The sequence below is a fragment of the Chiloscyllium plagiosum genome, unplaced genomic scaffold (assembly GCF_037043375.1).
Source record: "Chiloscyllium plagiosum isolate Xiang-an unplaced genomic scaffold, Cpla_swu_hap1 HiC_scaffold_28, whole genome shotgun sequence".
Lineage (NCBI taxonomy): Eukaryota > Metazoa > Chordata > Chondrichthyes > Orectolobiformes > Hemiscylliidae > Chiloscyllium > Chiloscyllium plagiosum.
The window spans coordinates 36458059-36484978 of NW_028270166.1; the positions used below are offsets into that span (position 1 = coordinate 36458059).

At 40.7% G+C, this 26920-nt stretch overlaps 1 protein-coding gene across 4 annotated transcripts in view; it reads left to right on the forward strand.

Moving 5' to 3' along the window:
* The window catches only part of sema6bb (sema domain, transmembrane domain (TM), and cytoplasmic domain, (semaphorin) 6Bb), a 554928-nt gene that overhangs the window by 373898 nt on the left and 154110 nt on the right, over nucleotides 1-26920 (forward strand). For all 4 annotated transcript variants that reach the window (XM_043720975.2, XM_043720977.2, XM_043720976.2 and 1 more), the window contains 2 exons: nucleotides 5885-5947; nucleotides 20156-20257. In XM_043720975.2, coding sequence (XP_043576910.2) covers nucleotides 5885-5947; nucleotides 20156-20257 — 165 coding nt within the window. The remainder of the gene's footprint in view (nucleotides 1-5884; nucleotides 5948-20155; nucleotides 20258-26920) is intronic.

Below are 26920 nucleotides of genomic sequence, written 5' to 3' on the forward strand. Positions count from 1 at the left end.
CAATTCCAGCTTCGAGCGACTGTTTGAGTAGAGTTTGTACGTTCTCAGTGTGTCTGCGTGGGTTCCCTCTGGATGCTCCGGTTTGCTCCCACAGCTCAAAGATGTGCAGGTTAGGTGAATTGGCCGTGCTAAATTCCATAGTGTCCAGGGATGTGCAGGCTAGGTGAGTTAGCCATGGGAAATAGGGGGATGAGGTGGTGGGGTGGGCCTCGGTGGGATGCTCTTTGGAGGGTCGATGCAGACCCAGTCGCCTGAATGGCCTCGTTCTGTTGGGTTTCTATGATTCTAACTCTTTGGAGGCAGCTTGGGAATAGAACTCCATTTTAAAAGTTGAAAATTCAGTAGTGTAGTTATACGTTTAATGAGGTAGCTGGCTCAGCCAATTGAGGGACATCTATCAGTCAATCATCTGAAATCTGAATAGGGCCTCTCTAGGTGTTGATTACTATTGAAGCTTAACTAGGATGAGTCATCTTAGCTCACCTCAGCTCTATTCAGGAGAGGCCCTTTTGGAAGTGCATGATCAGTAAGCTGTGCACAGTCAGGAAGGAGAGATCACATCTGGAGTAAGACACAGCGTGAGTGAGTCTATCATTCCAGGACTTTGGAGGCAGTGTAGGAATTTTGTGCAAAGGGGAAAAGGTGCTTTTTGCTTTTCTGGTTCATAGTTTCTCAAACAGGATACGTTGAAGCCCAGGAACAGGGGCCCATCTCAAAATAAAGCATGACATCAGAGGAAAACCATAAGTTTTCCATTGGTGACGGCAGCTCATGTGACTGTCTATTATACATTGCTTTCAGATTGAAGGTAAATAGGAGAAATGTTTTAAGGCTACAAACTAAAAGACCAGTAGGAATTATTCTTTCAAATATCACAAATTGATGACTGAGTAAATAAAATTGAGATGCCAGGCCAGACAATTTGTTGCAACTGCATGATGTGGAAGCTAGTCTATATTGAGTGTTGGTTGTTTGACGAACTCTGGCTTAGAGCTGATGAGCTGGACTGTGAATTTTGAAAACTGTAAACACATCAGGGAGGGGAGGAGTTACCTGAACAGTGTTTCCAGCGGCAGTCACACCCCTTAGCTTAACTGCCTTAAATTTGGTCAGTGTTCAGGGACAGGAGGGTGTGACTACAAGTGAGGTAAGTAGAGGGTTTCAGGAGGTAGTGCTGAAGGAACCTCAGTCCTTGAGCTTGTCTAACAGGTTTGAGATTCTCCTTGCTCTCTGTGTGGACAATAGTGAGGGCTATGAGGAGGATGAGCAACCTACCCTCTCCCAGTGGTACAGAGAACCATTCAAGAAAGGGGAGAAAAGAGAAATGCAGTTGTAATTGAGGAGAGTATAGTCAGGGAATAGACACAGTTCTCTGTGGCCAGGATTGAAAGTACCAAAGCCTGTGTTGCCTACCTGGTGCCCAGGTTCAGGATGTCTCATCTGAGCTGCAGGGGAACTTGGAGTGAGAAGGGGAAGATCCAGTTGTCGTGGTCCATGTAGGTATCAATGATACAGATGGAAAGAGCTTTTAGTGAGGAAATATGAACAGCTAGGGATTAAATTAAAAAACACCATCAAAAAGATAATAACCTCTGGATTACTACCTGAGCCACAAGAAAATTGGCACAGGGTCAACAAGATGAAAGAGGTAAACCCATGGCTCAAAGATTGGTGTGGGAGAAACGCGTTCCAATTCAAGGGACATTGGCACCAGCACTTGGGGAAGGAGGAAGCTGTGGGTTCAGTTGCATGGAAAATTATGGACAAAGGTAAAGTGGGGGGATCACAGGAGAGGTTATTCCCAGGATAAATAAAAGGACAAAGAGTATGGGAAGGATCAGGAATCTAATTTCAGGCACAGCAGATAAGGGGACAGCTATGAGAAGAGGTGGTCAATTCAGAACTGAGGGTATTGTATTTAAATGCATGCAGTATAGGAAACAAGATAAATGTAGCACAGGTTAAAATTGACGGATACAATGTTGTGGGTATCACAGAGACATGGCTGCAAGGGGATCAGGGCTGGGAATGAACTATCCAATGATCCTATCAATAGGACAGATAGATGGGCAGAAGGCTAGTGACTACTTGAGTTCAACAGGGGTCAGTTATAGAGATCACAACTATTCCCGTCATACATTAATAACCTGGACGAAGGAACTGAGTGTATTGTTGTAGTGTTGAGGAAGTGGGGAGGCTGCAGAAGAAGCCTTCCTGAAGAAGGGCCTGTGCCCGAAACGTCGAATCTCCTGTTCCCTGGATGCTGCCTGACCTGCTATGCTGTTCCAGCAATAAAGTTTCAACTTTGATCTCCAGCATCTGCAGACCTCACTTTCTCCAGGCTGCAGAAGATGTTGGAGAGTGGACAAAGAAGTATCAGATGTAATACAAAGAAAACAATCCCAACATAACATTTTCCATAGCTGCCATTGTCCTTGAAAATCTCCTCTCCCCCTCTGTAGCATAATCCAAACACCTTGTAATGAGAGGATCAAGAAACAATATCGCAGATGTATCTTAACTGGTGTTTTCCCCAGTCCCTTCCTCTTAGGTTGTGTGTCTTGGTTAATAAAGGGAAGTATCCTATTATCCTTCTGAATTACATTAACAACCTGCTCTGTTATATTCAGGGAATGTTGAACATGCACACTCAAATGTCCTTTGGTCATGTTACACTTCTCAACTTGCCATCATTTATTGTGCATTCCCTTGTCTGGATTTCCTTTCTTAAAATGATACGTTCCTGCAACCTTTCTCACAATCAATTACTTGATTATTTTTTGTATTACCACTTCATCATACCCTTCTACTTAAGTTTTAGTGACTAGTATCTTCCATTTGGGCCCTGCAGAATCCCAAATGGAAGCAGCCTTCCAGTCACACAACGATTCCTTACCATCTCTAACGAAGAGTTGCTGGATCCAAAATATTGACCCTGTTTTCTCTCCACAGATGCTGCCAGATCTGCTGAGTTTCTCCTGCAATTTTTCTTTTAATTTCAGATTTCCAGCATCCACAATTATTGGTTTTACTAACCTGCCACAGAGTCAGTTTTTGATCAATTTGCCGCTATCCATGGATGTTATAAGCATGTACATTTCTGACTTATCTTCCATAAGGTTTGATAAAGTTTGATAAGCGTATGATAAGGTTACCCACAATAGGCTGTTGCACAAAATATGGAGGCATGGGATTGAGGGCGATTTAGCAGCTTGGATGGGAATTAGCAAGCTGAAATAAGACAGAGGGTGGTGGTTGATGGAAAATATTCATCCTGGAGTTCTAGTGGGGTACTGCAAGGATCTGTTTTGGGTCCACTGTTGTTTGTCAGTATTAAAAATGACCTGGATGAGGGAATAGAAGGATAGGCTAGTAAACTTGTGGATGACACTAAGGTCGGTAGAATTGTTGATAGTGACGAAGGATGTTGTAGGTTACAGAGAGACATAGGTAAGTTGCAGAGCTGGTCTGAGAGGTGGCAAGTGGAGTTTAATGCGGAAAAGTGTGAGGTGATTCACTTTGGAAGGAATAACAGGAATGCAGAGTTCTGGGCTAATGATAAGATTCTTGGTAGTGTAGATGAGCAGAGAGATCTCGGTGTCCATGTTCATGGATCCTTGCAAGTTGCCACCCAGGTTGATAGGGTTGTTAAGAATATATACGGTGTATTAGCATTTATTGGTAAAGGGATTGAGTTTCGAAACTATGAGATCATGCTGCAGCTGTACAAAACTCTGGTGCGGCCACATTTGAAGTATTGTGTAAGGTCTTGGTCACCACATTAGAGGGAGGATGTGGAAGCTTTGGAAAGGGTTCAGAGTTGACTTACTAAGATGTTGCCTGATATGGAGGGAAGGTCTTTCAAGGAAAGGCTGAAGGACTTGAGGCTGTTTTCCTTAGAGAGAAGAAGGTTGAGAGGTGATTTAATTGAGACATATAAGATAATCAGAGGGTTGGATAGGGTAGATAGTGAGAGCCTTTTTCCTCATATTGTGATGGTTAGCATGAGGGGACATAGCTTTAATTTGAGGGATGATGGATGTAGGACAGATGTCAGAGATAGTTTCTTTACTCAGAGAGTAGTAGGAGTGTGGAATGCACTGCCTGTAACAGTAGTAGACTCACCAACTTCAAGGGCTTTTAAGTGATCATGGAATAGGCATATGGACGAGAATGGAATACTGTAGATTAGATGAGCAGCAAATTGGTTCCACAGGTCAGCACAACATCAATGGCCGAAGGGCCTGTATTACGCTGTAATGTTCTATGTTCTATATGGGGAACAGTGAAAGAAAAGAAAACAAGTGCCAAAAATTATTGACACAAGTCATGAACTAAAAAGGCAGTGACCTTGAGGTGGAAGGGGAGTCGAAGACTTGGATTTCATAAATGAGATGAACCAGAGGGAGTTTCAGGAATATGATGAAGAGCTGATGAAGAGTGTGTGCACGAAATGTCGACTCTCCTGCTCCTTGGATGCTGCTGGACTGGCTGTGCTTTTCCAGCACCACACTTTTTGATGATTAAGTGACATCTTTGGTTGGTTTGTTTCTTATTTTGTTTGGTTCTTCAATGATGGTGGAATCTGCATGGTGCTTGGAGAAGGATGAACATGTGACAGTTACAGTTTGCTATGTCACTGCTCTCCCTTCCTACCCTGACCCACACCATCTGATGATTGAATTTATGGCATTAATTAACAGGTTGCTCTCAATACAAAGTACTCCGTGTGAATCTGTTTCGTCTTGCAACAGAATTCAGGATTCCTTCCAATTGTAAAACTGATAACGATGTGTCAGTTAACACCTTTTTTTTAGAGAAAAAGGAGTTGATGAATAATGAATCAGAAGTGAGATAAAGATTATGGAGATACCTGGTGATTTTAAATGTCAGGAATGGAACATAAGGTTTCCCATCCTGTTAGGACCAGGAAAGTGCCAAGAGAGAAATCTTCTAGCTTAAGAAGTACAAATGTAGGTTGGAAGATTACTGTCCAAATTTGCTTTCTTAATAGCTGGAGACAAGGCAACCAACAGGTTGCAGAAACCAGCCTCTTTGGGAGTTAAATGAATTGTTTGCAATCTGTGATAGGAACACTTGATTCTGACACTAGAGGTTTCCAGGGGAAGACAATCATTGAGATCTCACTGACTGATCCCTCTCAGTATATTGAGTCTAAACTATTAGCTGTAAAGTGAAAACAAAATAAATCAATAAATTACTTCATGCATGGTTCTTGTTAACAAAGCAATTTGATGGTTCATCGTCCCCGGTTATCCATTGTTTCTGAGATATCAAGTTCAGATTAGGAAGTACATTTTCAGGCAGTTTTATTGCCATAATGTACTTGACTCAGAAATGGAAGTATTTTTTTCCCCTCTGAACTGATATCTATTATCTTGGTGGATAAGTTAAATCATAAAATTATGTTTAAAAAGATGATGTTTGTTGCACCAAGTCTATGTATTCCATAAAACATTTGCAAGCTCTAATTCTTTACAAATAAATATGCCCAACCCAACTGCCAACTCATCTATTCTTTCCATTACCCAGCTTGCTTATATGCTCAGTTGATCTTATTTAAAAAGGAAAGTTCTGCGAGATTCATCGAATGCTTCAAAACATGAAATCTACTTTGGTTCAATAAAACCTGAAGAACTAACATTTCTTTTCATTGGTTATGCTTTGTTATTCCCTTGAGATTTGTGTAACCTACATTTCATTATGGAATCTTTGCTAACAGAACATGTTACTTTGCCAGTTTGTAGAAAGATGGTTGCTTTGTAAAAATGAGGATCCAAAGTAATCATGATCTTTTTGCAGATTTCAAGGAAGACTTTTCAATTTGCCCTGCTTTTTAACCTGTAGTTCTCTTTTTCCACAGAAGCTGACCTGGCGATCGAATCAACATGACATTGACATCTGCAGAATGAAAGGCAAAAATGAGGTACACCTGCAAACAAATTGGCAGATTTTAAGTTCAGCAACTGTGTCACTCTGTGCCTGAGGGGCAGTACCTTCCATTTTTATTATCACTGAATTATTTTGTCAAACATGATTTATTAGCTGTCCACGTAATTGGTTTTGCAATTAATTATTTCTAGTTCACTGATCAAAACAGAGGCATCTCAAAATTCAGGGAAATTCAATGATCTAATTCTATTACACATATCCCTGGTCTGACTGCCCTCACACTGGGTCCTGGTTGTGAACTAAACTTGCATATCAATTGGTTCTTCCCAGTTCCTACACAATGCGTTGAGTTCAAATGAAGCCTGAGGCTTTGTTTGGAGTAATAGGAAGTTGCTCTGGGTCAGATTATTACATGTTTGACAGCATTTACATCTCTATGAAATGGTCATCTTTCTCCTCCTTGTCACCTTTACTGACTAACAAAACTGGATGCTTTGGCAGTAGTATTGCTGAAAAGTGAGTTATGTTGCTAAACCACTTCATCTTGTACTCATCAGGTCAAACACAAAAATGGCAAATTTCATGCGATCACAGTTTATGTTAAGGAGTTATACAAATTGTTGTGATTTACAATTAGGCATTCTTGTGGTTGTCCTGCGTGCAATGCAAAATACTTAGACAACACTTTTCTCCTTGTTGCAATATTTAAAGCAGATTAGGTCCAGACATAAACAGGCAACTCGGGTATGCTGTGCGAATAGCCATTTTTGGTGATCAACATGAAAAAATGCAAAAGCAAAATATTTGCAAGTGCTAGCAAACTGAAATTAATACAAAGGTTGTTGGAATTGCTGAGCAGAACAGGGACATCCACAAGAAGGGAAAAGTCACTGAAGTTAATGTTTCGGATGTCATGGCCCTATGTTGGAATTAGAAGATGTTCCAGAAGAACATCTTATCTGGAAACACATATGTCAAGTCTCAATGATTATTTCCCTGCAAAATGTGTTCTGCTTTTCAGAGTGCTTATAGTTTAATGACAATAAGTGTTAGATTTAAAAGCTCACAAGATATTGTCCAAAGCTTCATGTTTGAAAATTAAGGTGAGTGCCAAGTGCAGCTGAGTTTATCCAAGGATTCAAGATGAAGTCTTCAATGGCAGTGTGAGGTGATGAGTTTTAAGAGGGGAAGAAAGGATTGGGGATTGTGGTGTAAAATTCCAAGCAGTGGAATGTGGTGAAACGGTTAAAAATTATGTCCCAATACATGTGTGAATCTAACCGGAATGGAGGTGTTGCTTAGTCCCGTGTGAATCTTCTTATCTGTATGTAACCAGAATGGAATGTGTTTTTTAGCCTTGCTCTGCTGTTCACATGAATGTTTATATCTGGAAAAGAATAAAAAGCTGGAAAAGTCTCCAGTTCGGTGAGTCTGCTCCGGGGTTACGTTTAACCGCCGAGCGTGGGTTGTTGGCAACCGCTCTACAAGAACTGACGGCTCCCAGTTTTTGTAACATGTAGAGTGAGCATAAACCAGACCCGTTGTGCGACACTGCGGGGAATAAAATGCCCATATTCTAGCAGTCTCGCCTCTTGGTCGTTTGTTCTGTGTCAGACTACTCTCCTACGAACCTGACCTTGAGAATTTTTTAAAACATTTGGCGTAGTCGAGCAGGGTCAATCGCAATTGAGGAGAGATTTTGATACAGAACAATGTTTTGGAAAACGACTAAGAAACCAGAAGAACAAACTGTGGAGGTCCCGACCGTCCCGGGATGGCATGGATGTGGGCATGTACGTGGCAGTTTGTTTGAGAAAGGATCCCAGTCCTGCCGAAGAACCCCTTGCCTGGGGTACAGCGGAGGATGTGGGCATGTCCAAAAGGCTGAAGCGGAGTTAACAGAATTGAATGGGATTGAACTGAACTGAACTGAGTGGAACTGAAGTGAATCAAATTGAACGGAACAAAATGGAACTGAGCTAAATTGAATTGAAATGGACGGAACTGAATTGAACACAATTGAATTGAACTGAACAGACCTGAACTGAGCTGAATTGAACTACACTGAATTGACTGAACTGAAATTAACTGAAACGAATTGCATAATGTAACACATGTATTGGGCCAAGCAGTGGAATGTGGTGTAAAATTCCAAGCAGTGGAATGTGGTGAAACGGTTAAAAATTATGTCCCAATACATGTGTGAATCTAACCGGAATGGAGGTGTTGCTTAGTCCCGTGTGAATCTTCTTATCTGTATGTAACCAGAATGGAATGTGTTTTTTAGCCTTGCTCTGCTGTTCACATGAATGTTTATATCTGGAAAAGAATAAAAAGCTGGAAAAGTCTCCAGTTCGGTGAGTCTGCTCCGGGGTTACGTTTAACCGCCGAGCGTGGGTTGTTGGCAACCGCTCTACAAGAACTGACGGCTCCCAGTTTTTGTAACATGTAGAGTGAGCATAAACCAGACCCGTTGTGCGACACTGCGGGGAATAAAATGCCCATATTCTAGCAGTCTCGCCTCTTGGTCGTTTGTTCTGTGTCAGACTACTCTCCTACGAACCTGACCTTGAGAATTTTTTAAAACAGGGATGTACACCAAATGAAACCTACAGATGTATGTCAAATTGCCAGATGTGCTTTATTGTGATTTAAAGTTTGTCTTGTCAAGTTCTCATAGTTAGAGATAAAAAAAAACTGCAGATGCTGTAATCCATCATAGATAAGCAGGAGGCTGGAAGAATACAGCAAGCCAGGCAGCATCAGGATCCAGAGAAGTCAATGGTTCGGGTGTAACCCTTCTTGGGGTTACACCAGAAATATTGACTGCTCCACCTTGTCTACCTTGTCAAGTTCTCTTACCAAGGTAGAAGTAAAAAGGAAACTCAAGTAGAATTTTATTTACATAAAGTATTTGAATTTTAAGGGATAATAAATTAAAAGGATATATTATCAAAGAAGGTTATTGGGTCAACCAGTACAAACAGATTTTACAGATAAGATTAGTTCCTGAAATGGGAAGCAGTTGAATGGTGAATGAAATTAAGGTCGGCCAAAATGTTTATATTTGTTGGGTCCCGCATTCTTGATGTTTCTGAAATAATATTCTTTTATGCAATCATTGGGTTCATGATTCTCACTGTACTACACAAATTCAGATGAATATGAAGGAAAGGCAAGCAAAGAGGCTGCCTTTGCATCAATGGCTCAACCTCAGGGTTCCTCCACCCTCATAAGCCTGGCTTCTTGTAAATAACAGTGGATGGACCATTGCAGAGAGATCTTCCAAATTCCCTGTTGTACACAGCAATTCAATGACTAGTGCAAAATCAGATGGTCGGTGTACCAGTTTGTTCATCCCGCTTTTGTGACCTTTTTCTCTTCAGTTGTTCTAGCAGAAAAGGGTGGACTAAAGCAGTCCATATGGAAATGCAACAAAACCTGGACAATGTCAAAGCTGACAAGTAAAAATAAAATTCATACCATATAACTGCCAGGTTCTAATCATCTTCAGTAAGATTGAACCTAACAATCATCCTTTAGTAGTCAATGGTATGACCATTACAGAAACCCACATTATCAACATGAACTGACCTAATTATGGAAACACTATGGCTACAGGAGCAAGTCAGAAACTGTGAATCGTGCAAAATGTAACTCACCTCCCAGCTCCCCAAAGTCTGTCTACCATCTGCAAGGCACAAGTTAGGAATGCGATGGAATACTTCTCACTTTCCTAGATAAGTGCAGCTCCATAAACACTGGAGAAGCTTGACACCATCCAGATGTAACAGGTGCTTGATTGGCACTGCATCCACAAACATTTACTCCCTCCATTACCACCCCACAGTAGCAGCAATGTGTCCCGTCCTAAAGATACACTGCAGAAATTCAAGTCTGATTCAGAGACATTACCCACCAAATTCACAACCACTACTGTCTTTAAGGACAAAAGGGCATCATTTACAAGCTCCCCTCCAAGCTTCTCACATCCTGACTTGGAAACATATCATTGTTTCTTCACTGTCATTGGGTCAAAACCCTTGAATTCCCTCCCTAACAGCATTGTGAATGTATCCACACCAAGCAGACTACAACAGTTCAAGAAGGCAGTGTCAAGATTAGAGTGGTGTTGGAAAAGTACAGCAGGTCAGGCAGCATCCGAGGAGCAGGAAAATCGATGTTTCGGGCAAAAGCCCTTCATCAAGAATCCAGACTCTTATCTCCAGCATCTGCAGTACTCACTTTCACCTAGTTCAAGAAGGCAGCTTACCACTATCTTCTCAGGGACAATCAGTGATGGACAATAAATGTGAGCCCAGCCAGTGACACTCACATCCCGTAAAAGTCATGATTTGGAGACGCTGGTGTCCAACATGTTTTTGAACATTGTCATTCTAAAAGATGAGAGACTTAACAAACAATCCAGGTCTTTTTTAATATATAATTTCAGTTACATCACACTGTAAACTTTTGTTATAAATTCTGTGTCTCACAATCTTATTCTCCACAATCACCTGATGAAGGAGCAGCGCTCCGAAAGCTAGTGCTTCCAAATAAACCAGGACTATAACCTGGTGTTGTGTGATTTCTAACTAAATATTAAATCTAGCTTTGTACTTTTGTCTAATGGATGAAAATACAACTAGGAAAACTCAATGAATGGCTTCCTTTTGAGGGGAAATAAAACATTTCTTAGCCTGTTTAACAATTAGCTTTTCACTGTCTCTAACAAGTGAGTGAGTAGTTTTTCAGCTTGCAATTAATAATACAAAGCTTGACAAGTCTAACAAAGGATCACCAGCTCAGTTGCAGAGATGGAATACCTCTTCAGGAAATTACTTTAAAAGATTTTAAATAAAACATTTTGAACAGTTAGAAATCCTGCCAGGAAAATAAGGTGTTCTGCTCAGGTTTCTTTCTTAGCGCTCATTTAAGAACAAACATACTGGAGAATTCGACTCACCATTGTCCATGTGAGATCACAAACAAATAGCACTAGTGGGTTTTTGACCATGATAGCATTACAATTGTGCCTTTGCTCATTTAATAGCCATCTCCTGGTAAGGTCATTGAATAAGAATCAGGAACTGGAGGCTTGACAGTTTTAAAATCTCATTCTATCCAAGAGAGACTGAAGCTAGCTCCGACTGAGATTGACCGTGGGTGTCTGAGTTTGGATAGTTCAGTACCACCCTAGAGAATTTGTTCATTATTTCTCTTGCAGAGACCTTAAATTCCTGTAAACAATGAACCTTATTAGTACTTTTCAAGCGCATTTCACATTGAAATGTCATGATGAGGTTTTACATAATTAATTGTTATGTAGTCAAACAAAATAATCAGCTTTCCTCGGCATTGTCCCACAAGGAGCAACGGAATGAAAAGTGAATTAATCTGTTTTAAGATGATAAGAGGAAGAAATATGAACCAGGACCAATAGCCTGCTGTGCCTCTAATACTATACCTCACATGTATACTTGGAGTGATTAGAGGAATGGGCAGATGTGTGTAAAGTACAACACCTTTCACAATGTCCCTGTGTAACATTGGAGATTCAGCATAGTTGCATGAACTGACAGCCTGGAGGGATTCACTTTCAAACGTGATTGCTTTCAACAAAGCCTTGCATAAACAGAGTTTTGAACAATATTTAATAAAATTTTTTACAGCATGGATGTAGGAAAGGCCACTGAAGCCATAAAGACTGTTTCTTTCATACCTCACATGCGCTCAAGAATCAGTTAATGTTTGTGTGATTACAACTTGATCTCCTCCAAATTCTTAAAAAGGTAAAAGTTGCCATAGTCTTCCCAGACCATAGGGTTGCTCCTCATTAGAAAGGGACAACTGGTGATGCTTTAATCTGAGGGCTGCCATGACTCAGCTGGGGGGAGGGGTTGGGAAGGAAATTCCATTGTGTTCATCTCAGCTGGTGTGGGAAATGAACCCATGCAGGTGGCATCACATTGCCTTGCAAACCAGCCATCCAGTCAACTGAGCTAACCAAACTCCAGCAAATTCTTTAAACAGCAAGTTATAATAGAGGGCCATTTCAACATTCCTGCTACTGAGCCAGAATCCTCTACCGATATCAAGATCACTGCAATGGACACTTCTTCACAACACAATTCCAGCAACATGGGACATAGTCAGTTCATTTGGAATACTTGGCGATCTCCCATGTATTATTTCTCTCTGTAACTTCCAATTCAGTTTCCAACTCACATTTTGCAGACATACAATGACAGCACCAATACTTTTAATAAGCATTTGTCGATCTATGCCCTGAAGGTAGAAAGGACTTCCAAAATCTAGCATCTGCGATGTTTGTATAAACCTATATCTTTTACCTCTATGTTATCTAGTTCTGGGTAAATTCTTTGAAAGCAAATAATCTGCAAAAATTGGTATGTTTCAGATTTTCACAAGCCCTTGTGTTTTGATTTTACTCACATCTAAAATGTCTATGTCTTACCACCTTTTTAAGATGGATTTTATGTCTTCGCTCAGTGAATGAAACTCAAGTCTGTTCTATCATGAATTAGAACCCCAAGTACTGAAATTGTCCTTCTCATGTATCTTTTGTGACAGAAAGTAATATGATAGTATGATAACTCTTGATTGTACTTTTGATTTCAATGATAGCTTAGACTAGACTGAAGAATTGAGTAGTTAACAGATTAGAAGGTGCAGATTCAGTGAAGAGGAATTGGGTGTTGGGAATTCTTTGAAGTTGTACTACCATTGCAGAATGATTCATTTTTGCTCTGTGGACCTGATCTCTGAATTGAAGGACATAATTTTGACCCTTCTTTATCCCTTCATCTGTAGCTTGCCATAGTGAAAGTCCATTGTTTGATTCTCTGGTTAAAAACAGAAGCAATCACTATTGCTAACCAAATCAGTCTTCATCTTTTTTTACATTTGGAACGCGTGAGCAAAACCTAAATGAGGGAGATAATATTCAACATTAGAAATTCACCAGAAATCGTACCTAAATAAAGGTGCCTTGATAGGATGTGTAAATCCTGAATGCAGTAAAATACTTTTAAAGTTCCTGAATTATAGATAGCACTAAATGCCAGAGACCTTTAGGGCATGCATGTAACTTGTTTCTCTGTACTGTATTTCTACCCAGATAAAATGTTCTACAAGATATTTTTCCTCCCTTTTGTCTGTCATTTGCTTGAAAGTGGTGGTTTTATTCTACTAAATATGAAGAACAATCCCCTCCTCGACTTTTGGAACGACAGCCATGAAAAATAAATGGAAAAAGTAATTGAAATATAATAGCTGAGAATTAATGTATTTTTTGCTCTGAGGTGATGAAGTAGCATTTTTGAACAGATGCAGAGACGTCTATTTTTGTACAAATTTACAAGCTGCTTGGCTCCAAAGGACTGCTGATTGCAGCAGAACAATTCAGTGAAAGCAATCTGAGACAAGAGGATCCTGACTGGGATCGGTTATGTACCAACCTCTCATTGAGCAGAATGACATTAGCATGCATCAGATCACAAATGTATTTTTTTTATTTTTTTTTAATTCTAATATGCTGGAGTTTAGTTCCAGAGTCCCCCTGGAGCCCTCTAGAATTTCACCCGATTGGCAATTCTTCCTGTGAAGGCCTAGACACTGAACACAGTGAGCTACTTAACTAAAGAAAGCTATCATAGGCAGGCAGCTATCATAGGTATTTCCTTCAAGTTTGACTGATGTTTCCTGTCCTGAACTAAGAAATGCTCAAGTCAATCATAAGAGTCCACTTGCTGAGAACAACAAACTTTACCAAATTATGGAATAAACCTGGAAATCTCCCCCCTGCAGTCCACTGAGCTGATTCACAAAAGCATTTTGGTTCCCCAATGACTCAGTAACTCCACTTGACCTGTAAAGACTGGCAAGTGTGGCTTTGCCAGATATATCTCCCCAATCTCTGCATCTATGCTAGTCTACAACTCCACTCTATCCTCCCTGTTCCTACCTGAAAAGTAAGCCAGCTTCTCTGAGGATGACAGTCAAAATGAAGAGGATACAATGTAGCTAACATCCACAACAAACAGCCACTAAAACCTGGACACTTTTCTTTCATTGTAATCCAACTGACACTGACATGATGCCCCTGTCAAAGGTGTCATCTATTGAAGGACATTAGGGGGCGATAGGAGGTTGTTGCTGGTGCACTTGACCAATATTTAATGTTCAATCAGCTCCACTAAGAAAATGGTCATTTGGTCAGTATCATATTCCTGTTGGTGGGAACTTGCTGTGTGCAAATTAGCTGTCTCGTATACGTTACCACAGTGATTGGACTTCAGAAGTTCTTCATTGGTTATAAAGTGTTTTGAGGTTGTGAATGATGCCACGTAAATGCAGGGGGCAGGGGTTTGGCTGTTTCTTTCTCATTCCTCAGACTTCGGGGTATTTCTATAGGCAGGACTAGAAACGTCAGTGATATGGACTGGATCAGTTACAAAAGCGAGACAGGTTGAATATTGAGGCTGAATGAGGACTCAGTCACACATCAAAATTGTTGAGGTTTGGATTAGCTGTAATCAGGCCCAGTTGGGCAGAAAATCTGGGGGAATAAAATGTTGTCAGGAGAGAGATTTCAAAAAAGACATAAGGGGCAATTTCTTTACACAGAGGGTGGTTCGCATGTGGAATGAACTTCCTGAGGAAGTGGTGGATGTAGGCACAGTTACAACATTTAAAAGACACTTAAGTAAGTACATGAATAGGAAATGTTTGGAAGGATATCATCCTGGAGCAGACAGTGGGACTAACTTGGTTTGGGATTTTGCTCAGTATGGTCTGGTTGGACCGGAGGGTTTGTTTCCATACTGTATTAATTCAGCAGACAAGCATTCAGGCAGACAAGCCACTTAGAAATTTTCTTGACCAGTGAGATTGAATGAATTGGATAGGACTGGGCTCTTGATGCAGAACTACTGTTAAAGATACCTTGCTTTGGAGCCTTTAACCAACCAATCTAATGACCGTAATAGAACCATACAGCACAAAAAAGAGACCATTTATCCCATTGTGATTGTGCAAGAAGTGAGTAATACCCCTTCTCATAACTATTATTGGGAGGAGGAAAGCCATTTTTTATGTTTCATTTTACTTTTGATATTACAGTACCCCTCACTTGACTGCAAACCAAATATTTCTAGCAAATCTTGGTTATAATTCTGTTGCAAACTGTGGAAAGGTGTTGAGTATTTAACAGTTTTCTTTTAATATAAGAACACCTCATTATTGGCCTAAGTGGAATGATAAGGCAGGTTTCAATTCAACATGTGAGCTCATGAATGTAGATTGACATGTCAGTACTGAGAGTGTGGTATATGGTCAAAGATGCTGATCCTCACTTGAAGCACCAAACAGAAGCTGAGGGCAGGGCTTCATCAATTTATTCCAGTGTTCTAAATAAACTGAAATGTACCTTGCATTTATATTGCCCCCAACAATGTGTGACCTCAAAAAGTGCTTTACAGCTGTATAAGCTCCTTTTGAGGTGTAGTGGTGGGATAGTGGATAGGTGTGGACTCAGTGGGTTGAAAATTCTCTTTCCATATACGATGACTAGTCACAGTTGTAAAATAGAAACTGATTTTCCCTCATGCAAACGTTAACATGATAATCCATTTTAGTAACATTGATGGAGTGATGATATTGGTCAGGATACATCTCCTGCTTGTCAAAGTGGTGCCATGGTGTTAGATTTAGCTGAGAAGGCAAACAGCACTTCGGTTTAGTGTCTAATCTGAAGGAGTGTGAGACCGCGCCATAGTGTCAGCTGAGATTGTTGCACTCAAATCTGAGGTGGGGCAGGGAGTCACAACCTTATGGTTCAGAAGCAACTATCCATGCCTCCTCAGTTGGAATGAGTGACATACAAAACAATAACTGATAACCATCCATCTGAACTATGGCTGAACTCATTAGTGTTCCAAGTAATTTAAAGTCAAAGATTATGGGCAAGAAGGGCAGGAAGTTCACTTGGCTTTGTGGCCAACATGAATCCCATACTCATGAAAAACAGAGCAAGTGGTCAGCCGTCATTGTTATTCTTCTTTAGCTGTGTGCAAAATAAATGCTGTGTTTGTCTGTAGCAGATTGGCTGCATTTCAAAGTGATTCATTTCATGTGAAACTCTTTGGAACGTCTTGAAAGCTGTGATAAGATATAGAAGCATTGAAGCAAGTTCTTTGTTCCATCTTCTTGTGTCTTGTCCATCCATCAGACTTCAACTAAAGCTTAGCTCTAAGAATCACAATTACCAACAGTTTTCCCCCTATCACCGGGCATTTGAAAGACAAACTGTCAAGGCATCTTATTGCAGAGCGGCTTAAAATCTGTCTTCCTATTGGGTCTCCTTTTCTATTGATTTTTGGATGACGGTGAGAGCTGGAATAATTGTTACTTTCAGTTACTAGACCTCACAACATATTATACCTTGTTATTTTTGTGAGTTCGCTGGAGTACTAGATTCCAATGTTATATACACATGACCTTGAATTATTTTGGCAGGAGACATATACACTCATTATTCTACTGATTCCCTCTGTCACTTCAACAGTTTCTAGTTTCTTGACCCTAACCATTTATTTTTCATAAAAGATATCCAATTTGACTACATTTCAGTCCCCTACAAGGATGATCTGAGCTAGCTCTCCCGTTCTTCCTTAAAACATGGCCAAACCTGTCCTCATCTACCAACCTTCTCTGTCGGAATAAATTTGTTCTCACATTGAACAACTTCTCCTTCAACTTGACATGTTCCTCCAAATAAATGGGTACTTGCAAGGGTCCTAGCTATGTTTATCTCTCTCTAGGATATGTGGAACATTCTACCATCCATTTATAGCCTTCCATCACCTCATTGGCCAGTGCACTGAAGACTGTATCAATGGCATTTACAGCTCTCACCTTGAACTGAAATATTTCATGAACTTCCTTCCAGTTTCCATCCTTCCCTTGCCTTCACATGGTTCATCTCCAACACTTCCCTTCCCTCCTTTGATTTTACTATTTCCATTTCTGGAGCTAGATTATCCACAAACATTCAGTATGAGCTCACTTACTCCCAGAACCATCTCGACTCCACTTCCTCAAATTCTGCTTCTTGTGAGGACTCCATTATTGCTGTTTCTCTCTATATCTGTGGGTCAAAATCCTGGAATTCCCTCCATAAGGGCATTGTGAGTCAACCTAGAACACATGGGCTGCCATGTTTCAAGAAGGCAGATTACCACCACCAAAGACAACTAGGCACAGGTAATGAACGCAGGCCCAGTCAATGATACCTACATCCCACGAGTGAATAAAACAAATGCCATATGTGCTACTTACTTCTCCTGTATTTCTCGCCATCCCTGGCCCAAAACATTCCTTCCAGGTTTAATGATGAAAGTACAGGGAGAGTAAATAAGAAGGAAAAATTGGATTGTAGAAGCAGAGTAAGCAAGCAGATAATAAGAGGTTTTATATCTTTGAAAGCAGAGAAATCAGCAGGCACTATATTCCAGATTAGTAAGAGAAGCAAGGGAGCAAATAATAGAAGCTCCCACCATCATTTTCTAAATCCTCTCTTTTTAGAGATGGGGAGAATAGGAGCACTGTTATCCTTGTACCATTGCTTATAAAAGGATGAAGGGATAGACCAAGTGATTAAAAGGACCATTACCCTAACCTCTGGGATGAGCAAATCTTTGTAAAGGACATTTAGGAGAGGACAGATTCATCAAGTATAATAGACAAGGAGTTGGAAAGGAAAGGCCACAACTAACTAACCTGATGAGATTAGTTGGAGGTAACAAGGAGGATTTATTCAGGTAGCTACTTGATGTGGATCTCACATGACAGACTAGTCAGAGAAGTAACAGCCCATAGGATTCAAAAGCAAATAGTAAACCTGGCTCAATGGCAGGAAGCAATGGGTTATGTTTGACAGATCCTTCTGGAATTTGAAGGCTCTTTCCAGTGTGGTTCTGTAGGACTCAGAACTAGATCCCTTGGTTTTCAAGGTTTCAATCAATTTAAGTTAAAATTCAAAGGGCATGATTAACAAATCTGCCTCTATAGAATCTTGGAAGATGGCCACTAATGCTACCACTATTTCTAGGGCCACTTTCTTAAGGACACTGGGATGTAGAGTATTAGGTCCTGGGGAATCATCAGCTTTTAATCCCATCAATTTCCCCAACACCATTTCCCTACTTATACTGATTTCCTCCAGTCCCTCCCTCACATTAACAGTAGGTAATGGGTTTGACGTGAGGAAGAAAAGCTAGACTGGAAGAAGATGTTAATGAACTGATGTTAAGATATTAATGAGCAGGTAAGGTGGCAAATGAAATTTAAACTTGAGAAGATTGAGATCATCCATTTTGGGAGGGCATACAATGCAAGGTAGCACTTCATAAATGATCAGATATAGAGAGGAGTAAAGGAATAGAAGGATGTCTTGACAGAGAGAGGAAAGGAACAGCAAGCAGAACTGTACAAACCACTAATTATGTCAGGTTAGGGGTCCTTCCCATAGTTCTGGTCTTCACATTGCAGGAAGTTGTGATCACACTAGAGAGGATAGAGAGATGTATAAGAATGTTTCTACAAATGGAGAATTCTGACTCTGAGGCTGCAACAGACAGGGCTGTAGGGAGAATTAACAGAGATTTATAAAATTATGAAGAAGCTAGATAAGAATGGATACAAAAGAATGGTCAGAAAGCAAGGTGCAAAAAAAGTAAATAATTCTCAGGAAGATTAGAGGGGAATAGAGGATAAATATTTTCATCTAACTGTTAGTCTGAGATCTGGGACTCACTATCTGAAAGGGTGGTAGAGGCATAAATTTAAAAAGGAATTTGATGTGCACTTGAAATGCTATAATCTACATGGCTATGGAGCTAAAGCTGTAAGGTGGAGTTAGGCTGGACAGCTTATTATAGCCAGCAGCAATTGTATTCATGGTCTCTTGAGCATCTCCACTTATAGTTCTACCAATGGCAGCTGTGCCTTCATGTGCCAAGTCCTGAACTCTAAATTTCCCTTCCTGAATCTCTCTGTATCATAACCTATCTTTCCACTTTTAAGGTATTCCTGAGAACTCATCTTTCTGACTAAAATTTTGGTCCATTTGTGCTGTTATCTCCTGATCTGGATCATTGTTAAAACTATGTTCGGTAATGCCCCTCTAAATTGCCTTGGAATGTTTTACAAAATGAAAGGTGCCACATAAATACCAGTTGTTGCTTATGTGCTTGAGTCAAGAGTGTGTTGCTGGAAAAGCACATCAGGTCAGACAGCATCCAAGGAGCAGGAGAATCGACGTTTCGGGTATAAGCCTTTCATCAGGGCTTATGCCCAAAACATCGATTCTGCTGCTCCTCGGATGCTGCCTGACCTGCTGTGCTTTTCCAGCAACACACTCTCGACTCTGATCTCCAGCATCTACAGTCCTCACTTTCTCCTGGTTATGTGCTTGACAGTGATAACAGCTGTATATAATTTAACACACAGGACTTTTTATTTTTTGTGTCGTATTGTCAAATGCATGATGGTAAATAAGTGCCATATTTTGTACTGTTCCCAATGGTTTTTCTAGTTGATTTCAATGGAAATAAAATTGTGTTTAAACAATATTAACTTGCTATATTTTTTGTGCAAGTGCTATATCTCTCTCCCCACATTTAAGTCACTCCTTAATTCTGAACTCTTAAGCCAAGCCTTTGGGCATCTTTGGTTCAATATCAGTTTGTCATCTTCACTCTGTGAAATACTGGGACTTTTTAAAAATATGTTAAAGGTGTTCTATAAGTCCAATTTTCACACCTTGTCATTGTATTTTATATACTATACAGAGCTGTTTAATGCCTGGATGTATAAAATCAAAACCAAATGTGGACAGTTTGTACCCAGCACCATTAATCATCTTATTCTAGAGTTTTTAGTGGATTAGACAAACAATTTTCGCAGACAATCTTCTGTTCTACCTCTAGGTGAGCCAACTGCTAATGTTTGCGTAGATTTGTTACTATAAGATTTGTGCTTGTTTCAGTTTTAAGCCATGAACCCAAAACAAATAACAGAAACAGTTTTCATGAAGCAACTAGCATCATGAAAGTATATTTTATATTCTCTTTCATTAACGAAAATTACGGAACAAAAAAAATCATAAATGTGGATTGTTTAGAAGGAGTTGTAATTGGTCATTTTGTTCTGTTTTCAGGCAGAATGTCGGAACTTTATCAAAGTACTTCTGAAGAGGAATAGCAGCACGCTCTTCATATGCGGAACCAATGCTTATAATCCAGTGTGTGCAAATTACACAGTGAGTGACTGTTGCCTCCTGTAACTCTCCTGTATATGCTTGCTATACTCATTAGTCCTCGCCTCCTTTACAGCCTACACAACACAAGACGCCAGCTACCTAATGAGCCAGGGTTGTCAACTGAGGGATATTGACCCTGGCAGCCTATACAAGGCTTGGCAGCTCTGCAGGACTTGTAACATTTTGGCAAATTAACTCAGGGGACGGAGTGGAAATAATCCTGTTGTAGTGCTTTATCTCTAGATGTATATTTAGACCAAAAGGAATCACAAACATTTCAGGACAGAAGGAGGCCATTTTGCTCATTGTACCTGCACTAATACCTGTGAAATAAGTTGAATAGGACAGAATTTAGCAGGACTGATCATAAATCTAAATCTTTACTCCACACAGGTTTGCAGGAAAACCAGTCACTTGAGTACCAGACTGGATTTTACCAGATCTATTGAGATGAGTTGAGACTTGTGTAGTTTGGCAAGATGGTGGCAGAAAGCATTGTGGGTGGACCCTGATGTTTCTTCCAAAGGCTGCAGTGTATCATCAGTGGTGAGAAAACAGTTTGGCCACCTACCAATTGTGCCATTAGGTACTCAAGAAAAGCCACTTGCTGCCCCTGGCATTTTACCACAAAGCTTGGTGGCATCCCAACAGACTGCTACATAGGCCCTTTCATTATGGCTGCTACATGTTGTACAGAGTGGCCCACAACACATACTGGCCACATTTGTAGCCACCAGAGACACTGCTTGAAGGTTCACCATTGCCAGCCGCCTGGGCCTACCTGCCAGAGCCAACTCATTAAAAGCAGCCTACCTTGTTATCAAGGGCAGTGTACCCTGGAGGCTTTCCACCTTTCAGCTGAAGGACTGGCCACTTTCAACGACGGTGCTAAGGATTCTGTCAGCATGGTGGCTCAGTGGTTAGCACCAGGGACCTGGGTTCGATTCCAAACTCGGGCAATTGTCTGTGTGGTGTTTGCATGTTCTCAGGTTTCCTCCAGGTCCAAAGGTGTGCAGATTAGGTGAATTGACCATGCTAAATTGGCCCATAGTGTCCAGGGATGTTGGGGACTAGGTGGGTTAACCATGGGAAATGCGGTATGAGGATAGAGTAGAGGGCAGTGGTTTTGGGTGGAATGTTCTTTGGAGGGTCAGTGCAGGCTCGATGGGTCAAATGGCCTGCTTCCACACTGTAGGGTTCTATGATTCTGTCGAGTTGATGGCCAGCAGATTTGGGAGGTAGGCTGCTGTCCCCAGTTAGATGGCAGTGGGGAACCAGCCTGTTAATTGACTGCCTCCAATTGTTGCCCCGGGATACTGCCTGTAGCTGGGGCTGACTCCTCAGCTTTTAGTGCTGATAGTGGGGACTATTCATTTCCCTGAAAACGTGCTGCCAACAGTTATTGCATTGCCATAGCCTCCAGAGGTTTGGGCCAAAAGCTGCAAATGTGATTTTTGTAAGTCAAAGTTTTGTGACTGGCACAGAAATGATGGGCCAAATGGCCTCCTTCTGTGCTATAAACATCTATGAACAGTTATATGTTGTAGGTAAAGGAACAACACAAAGTAGAAATGATTTCAAGTCGAGGAAAAGTGTGTAATAAAGCCTTTGGTTAAGCTAGTGTTAGGGAAAGCCTGGACTGGAGATGGTCTTTGTTTCTATTTAGTTTCACAAGGGTGGACGTTTAATTGTGGAGCTTGTTTCTCACACTTGTGTAGCACTTAATGAAATCTGTCAAGTTGTTCCGACCGTGGACTTCAAATCTTTGTTACTTGTCAAAACCTGTTACCGATTCACTGACCAGAGAAAGTAATTGTTCATTGTTTACCCTTTCAAACTCTTTCAAGGATTTTGAGCAGTCCCGCATTGATCAATAATGTGCTTCAGTCTCAAGCACAAAAGAAAATCTGTGCATCTGACAGTGTCATATGTTTTCCTACAGCAGTGAAGAGTAACCTCCACTAACAGGCAAGCTAGCTTTAAAACATTGACCCAGTTCAAATTTACTGCTGCTTTCCCTGGTTTTCATGCTTACCAGCAGAGCGAAAGCAAGCCAATTAGGAGCTGAGTTATCTTCCTATTCCTGCAACCCCTATTAAAATTATGGAACTGACAGAATTATATATAAGACATTCCTAGTTGTCCTATATTTACTGGATCGACCATTTTGTGAGTCGACATTTTCAAGATGTTAACCACAAGGAGACTAAACCAGTAAGAATGTGAGGACTTCATATGCTAGGGTCAGCTTAATGATAATTCCATTCTTCACTTTGATATTTTACTCTGCAAAAAGAAAATGAATTATTGATTACAAAAATATTTGCTGTTGAGAATTCTTAATTTTTTCCAGATTTTATGTCTCCTGACTTATTTCGTGTGGCCTGTCTCCTTCCATTTTAGTTCTATATTCCTTTATGTGAAAGGGTCTGACATTTCTACTTTGTGATGAGCAGACCTTTCCACATGACAAGAATGGAATTGATCTGTCCCCTGTAACCTTTCCAGCACATGCTTTTCTTTTTGCACTCGGCAAAAATAAAACCTATAATCCATGCAACACACCAGTTTATTCAAACTTCAACTCACTGGAAGAATTTTGGAAAGCACAAGGGCTTTTGACACAATTTTACCTGGTTTGAGTTTCACTGAAACTTGACTTTGTTATTGTACATTTGTGTGCCCTCAGATACAATTAAGTAGGTGTTTATATTACTTGGTGAGACTGTATTTGATACGTGGGTATCAAATTCTGATTACTGCTCAATTCTGCATTTTCTTTGATACCTCCCATCCCTTACAAGCTTCTAAAAATAGCTCAGAATGATTGTCGATGGGGTTGTATTTTTTATAAATGAGGAAGGAATTTAAAGAGATTGTGAAGTAACTTAATGAACCATCCATGTAAATGCTTCATCTGCTGATACAGCAATACAGAAATGCGGGCAAATATTAATTTACAACCATTACTGTAGTCGTGTAACCATGAGTCACTTAGACCTGAAGTGGTTGAGGCTCTATGTCAGACACTAGGACTTAAAACCTTGCACATATTCCTCATGTGTTCTATTTTTCACCCTCATCTTCGAGGATAGTAGTAACGAGTAAACTGAGCAATTCAGTGCACTCCTGACTGGTGTCCCCCATTCCACCCTCTATAAACATCCTAAACACAGCTGTCTGTGTTTCCACCAAGTCTCTACTGCTCAGGGACCTACAGTGGCTCCTGTTCAAGCAATGTCCTTCCTGTTTTCAAATCTCTCCATGGTCTCTCCACTCTCTATGCCTACGATCTCCTCTAATCCCACAACCCAACAAGACATTTGCACATGTTTAATTGCGGCATCTTACACATTCCAATTATAATTCCTCCCTGTACCTCTCTACATGCAAACATTAATCCACAAATTGTACAGAGCTGAGGAGGCGAAGACTGATAGCAGTGTGATCAAGTGGTAGCTGAAAATCCATCCCAAATGCCTGGAGATTTTTAGAAAAATGTTTGAACACTGCCTTTTGGAGTGCTCCATTGCCAAATCTATACTTTTTGGATTTATTGAGATTAATGTATCTGATTTGGATGCAGTGTTGGAATGATAAAATATGATAATGAAACCCTCTCAGGTTTCACCAGTTGACACCTTGCTTAAAATGAGCATTGATATATTACTACAGTTCTTTGAGAGGCAGACCATTAGGGAGTGGGCTCAGGTTGCCTGGTCATCATTCAGGCTATCAGTGTAGATTGGGCAAAGTGCATCATAGTAAAAGCATGTTAATGCCAAAGTTATTCCAATATATGCCAATTAAAAAAGTCCAGGTAGTGGTCTTTGGAGTAACAGATTATTGAAGCTTGGCATTCAGTGGCATTACTATCATTATCAACATCCCGGGGCTTAACATTGACCAGAAACTGAACTGGACTAGCCATATAAATACAATAGTTACCAGAGCAAGTCAGAGACTAGGAATCCCACAGTATGTAATTTACCTCCTGACTCCCAAAGCATGTCCACCATCTACAAGGAACTAAAATAAAACAAAAAACTACAGACGCTGGAGATCTGAAACAGAATTGCAGGTGAAACTCAGCAGGTCCAGTCGCATTTGTGGGGAGAAAGCACAGTCAGCCATTTCCAGTCTGGTGACCTGTCACTGGACTTGAAATGGTAACTCTGCTTTCTCTCCATAGATGCTGCCAGACTTGCTGAGTTTTGCTAGCAATTTTTTTTTGGCTGTGATGGAGTACTCCCCACTGGTCTGAATGAGTGCAGCTCCAACAATACTCAAGAAGCTTGACACCATCCAGGACAAAGCAGCCGACTTAATTGGCGCCACATCCTCAAAAATCCACTCTGTCCAGTGCTAACATTCAGTAGCAGCAGTGCATCGCATCTCTGAAATGGAAATTTACCAAAGATCCTTAGAAAGCACCTTCTTAACCCAGAAGTCCACTTCCATCTAGAAGGACAAGGGTAGCAGACACATGTGGACACCTCCACCTTCTCAAGGGCAATTAGAACTGGGCAATAAATGCTGGGTTAGCCAATGAGACCCTCGTTCCACAGGTGAATAAAGAAAAGTTGGTAGTGTGTGTGTCTGTGTGTCTGGATGTGTGTGTGTTTATGAGACAGAGAGAGAGAGAGTGAAAACTCAAGTCAGAAAAATAAATTACCCAAGTCATGGCAATGATTAAATGCAGCTTCTACGCTCCTAAAGAAAGGGATTCTGTTGCTTTAATTTGTTTAATTGACCATAACCTGAGCAAATTCCATAGTGTGAAAAATTCTGGGAGTTAAAATTTTATAAACACAGTTAATTATAATTTAGGATTCCTTCCACTTCTTTTGAACTGAATCTAGATTTCATGAAGAAAAAAATGCACGAATAAAGAAACCCTTGTTCCCACCCTAAAGAACGGCTGATTAGGACTGGATTCACCAGTTGTGTTTATACTAGAATGTGACAAGTATTTACCTAATCAGGTAACGGGTGCTGGCAGGCCTGAGGATTACATTTCCTGTAGACTTTCAGAAAACACAAAGGCATTGTCTATCATTCAGTTTTGCAAGAAACTGAAAAGGGAGTGACGTAAGGAGGAGTATTGGTAGTTACTGTCTGTGCATAAAAAATGGAGGAGACAGAAAATTATAGTCAGCATACCAAGACAATTGATACCACAATTCTGTTAACAGTCACCCATCATGTCACTCCCCCAGCCACCTCAACATCACTGTCACTCTTAGAGCTGTTTCCCCCTTATCATCCTTCTATGGAGATTTTCTTATTGTAAGACTGACCGTCACAAACCTGGCCTTCAGATTATCTTTTGCTGTTATATCTTCCTTCAGAGGGTATTGATTTGCAGTTAAATGTTCATCCCTCCCAACACAAGAAACAGTTTGCAAGCTTTTAAGGTCAAAACTTGATGTCAGCAACATTTGCTCGCTCTCTTTCTCTTTTCAATCTTGATGGTATTCTGCTGTTTTGGCCCCAGTGCTTCAGCAAAAAGTCTCATCATAATGTGCACATAAACTAATTACTGCGAGCCTGCCTCTCTGTTCTTCCTGATGATACACAGCATACTCCTGTGTAGTTCATTTCAAAACAGACTGTATGCAGCCTTAGAATCATATGGTCATAAGAATGACTAAGATTGTCCCTTCACAATCTACACAGTGGATTGTTTTAATTGGCATTCAACCTCTGTATAGGCCCATGACTTTGTTATATTAATTCATAGGATGTGGGTGTCAGGAGCAAAGCCAGCATTTATTGCTGATCCCTAATTGCTATTAAGGAGGTTAGATTAGATTCCCTACAGTGTGGAAACAGGCCCCTCGGCCCAGCAAGTCCACACCAACCCTCCGAAGAGTAACCCACCCAGACCCATTTCCCTCTGACTAACATACCTAACCTATGGGCAGTTTAACATGGCCAATTCACCTGAACTGCACATCTTTGGACTGCGGGAGGAAACAGGAGCACCCGGAGGAAACCCACGCAGACCCGGGGAGAATGTGCAAACTCCAAACAGACAATCGCCCGAGGCTGGAATCGAACCTGGGACCCTGGTGCTGTGAGGCATCAGCGCTTACCATTGAGCCACCATGCTGCCCTAAATGGGGGTGAACCTTCTTATTGTCAACTTGGTGGCTAGCTGTGCCACATAAGAAGGCACTTAAGAGCCAACTACATTGATTGAAGTCAAAACTAAGCTGAAAATGTGTTGCTGGAAAAGCGCAGCAGGTCAGGTAGCATCCAAGGAGTAGGAGAATCGATATTTTGGGCATGAGCCCTTCATCTGCAGTCCTCACTTTCTCCTTGAAGTCAAAACTAGCCTAGACCAGATAGGAAAGTCAGATTTCCTTCTGAGAAGATTATTAGTGACCAATATGTTTTTTTTTCCAACAATTCAACGTCACCATTATTGATATTGGTTGCGAAAGCTGAATTTTTCAGCTTAATTTAATGAATTAAATTTATGTTTCCTTGCTGAAAAGTCCAGATTTGAACTCTTGCCCCTGAATAATTTGTCTTGATCTCTAGATTAGTCATCTCATAATTCTCATGTTGCAGTTGTATAAGACTCTGTTGCGGCCGCATCTGGAGTATTGTGTGCAGTTTTGGTCGCCATACTATAGGAAGGATGTGGAGGCACTG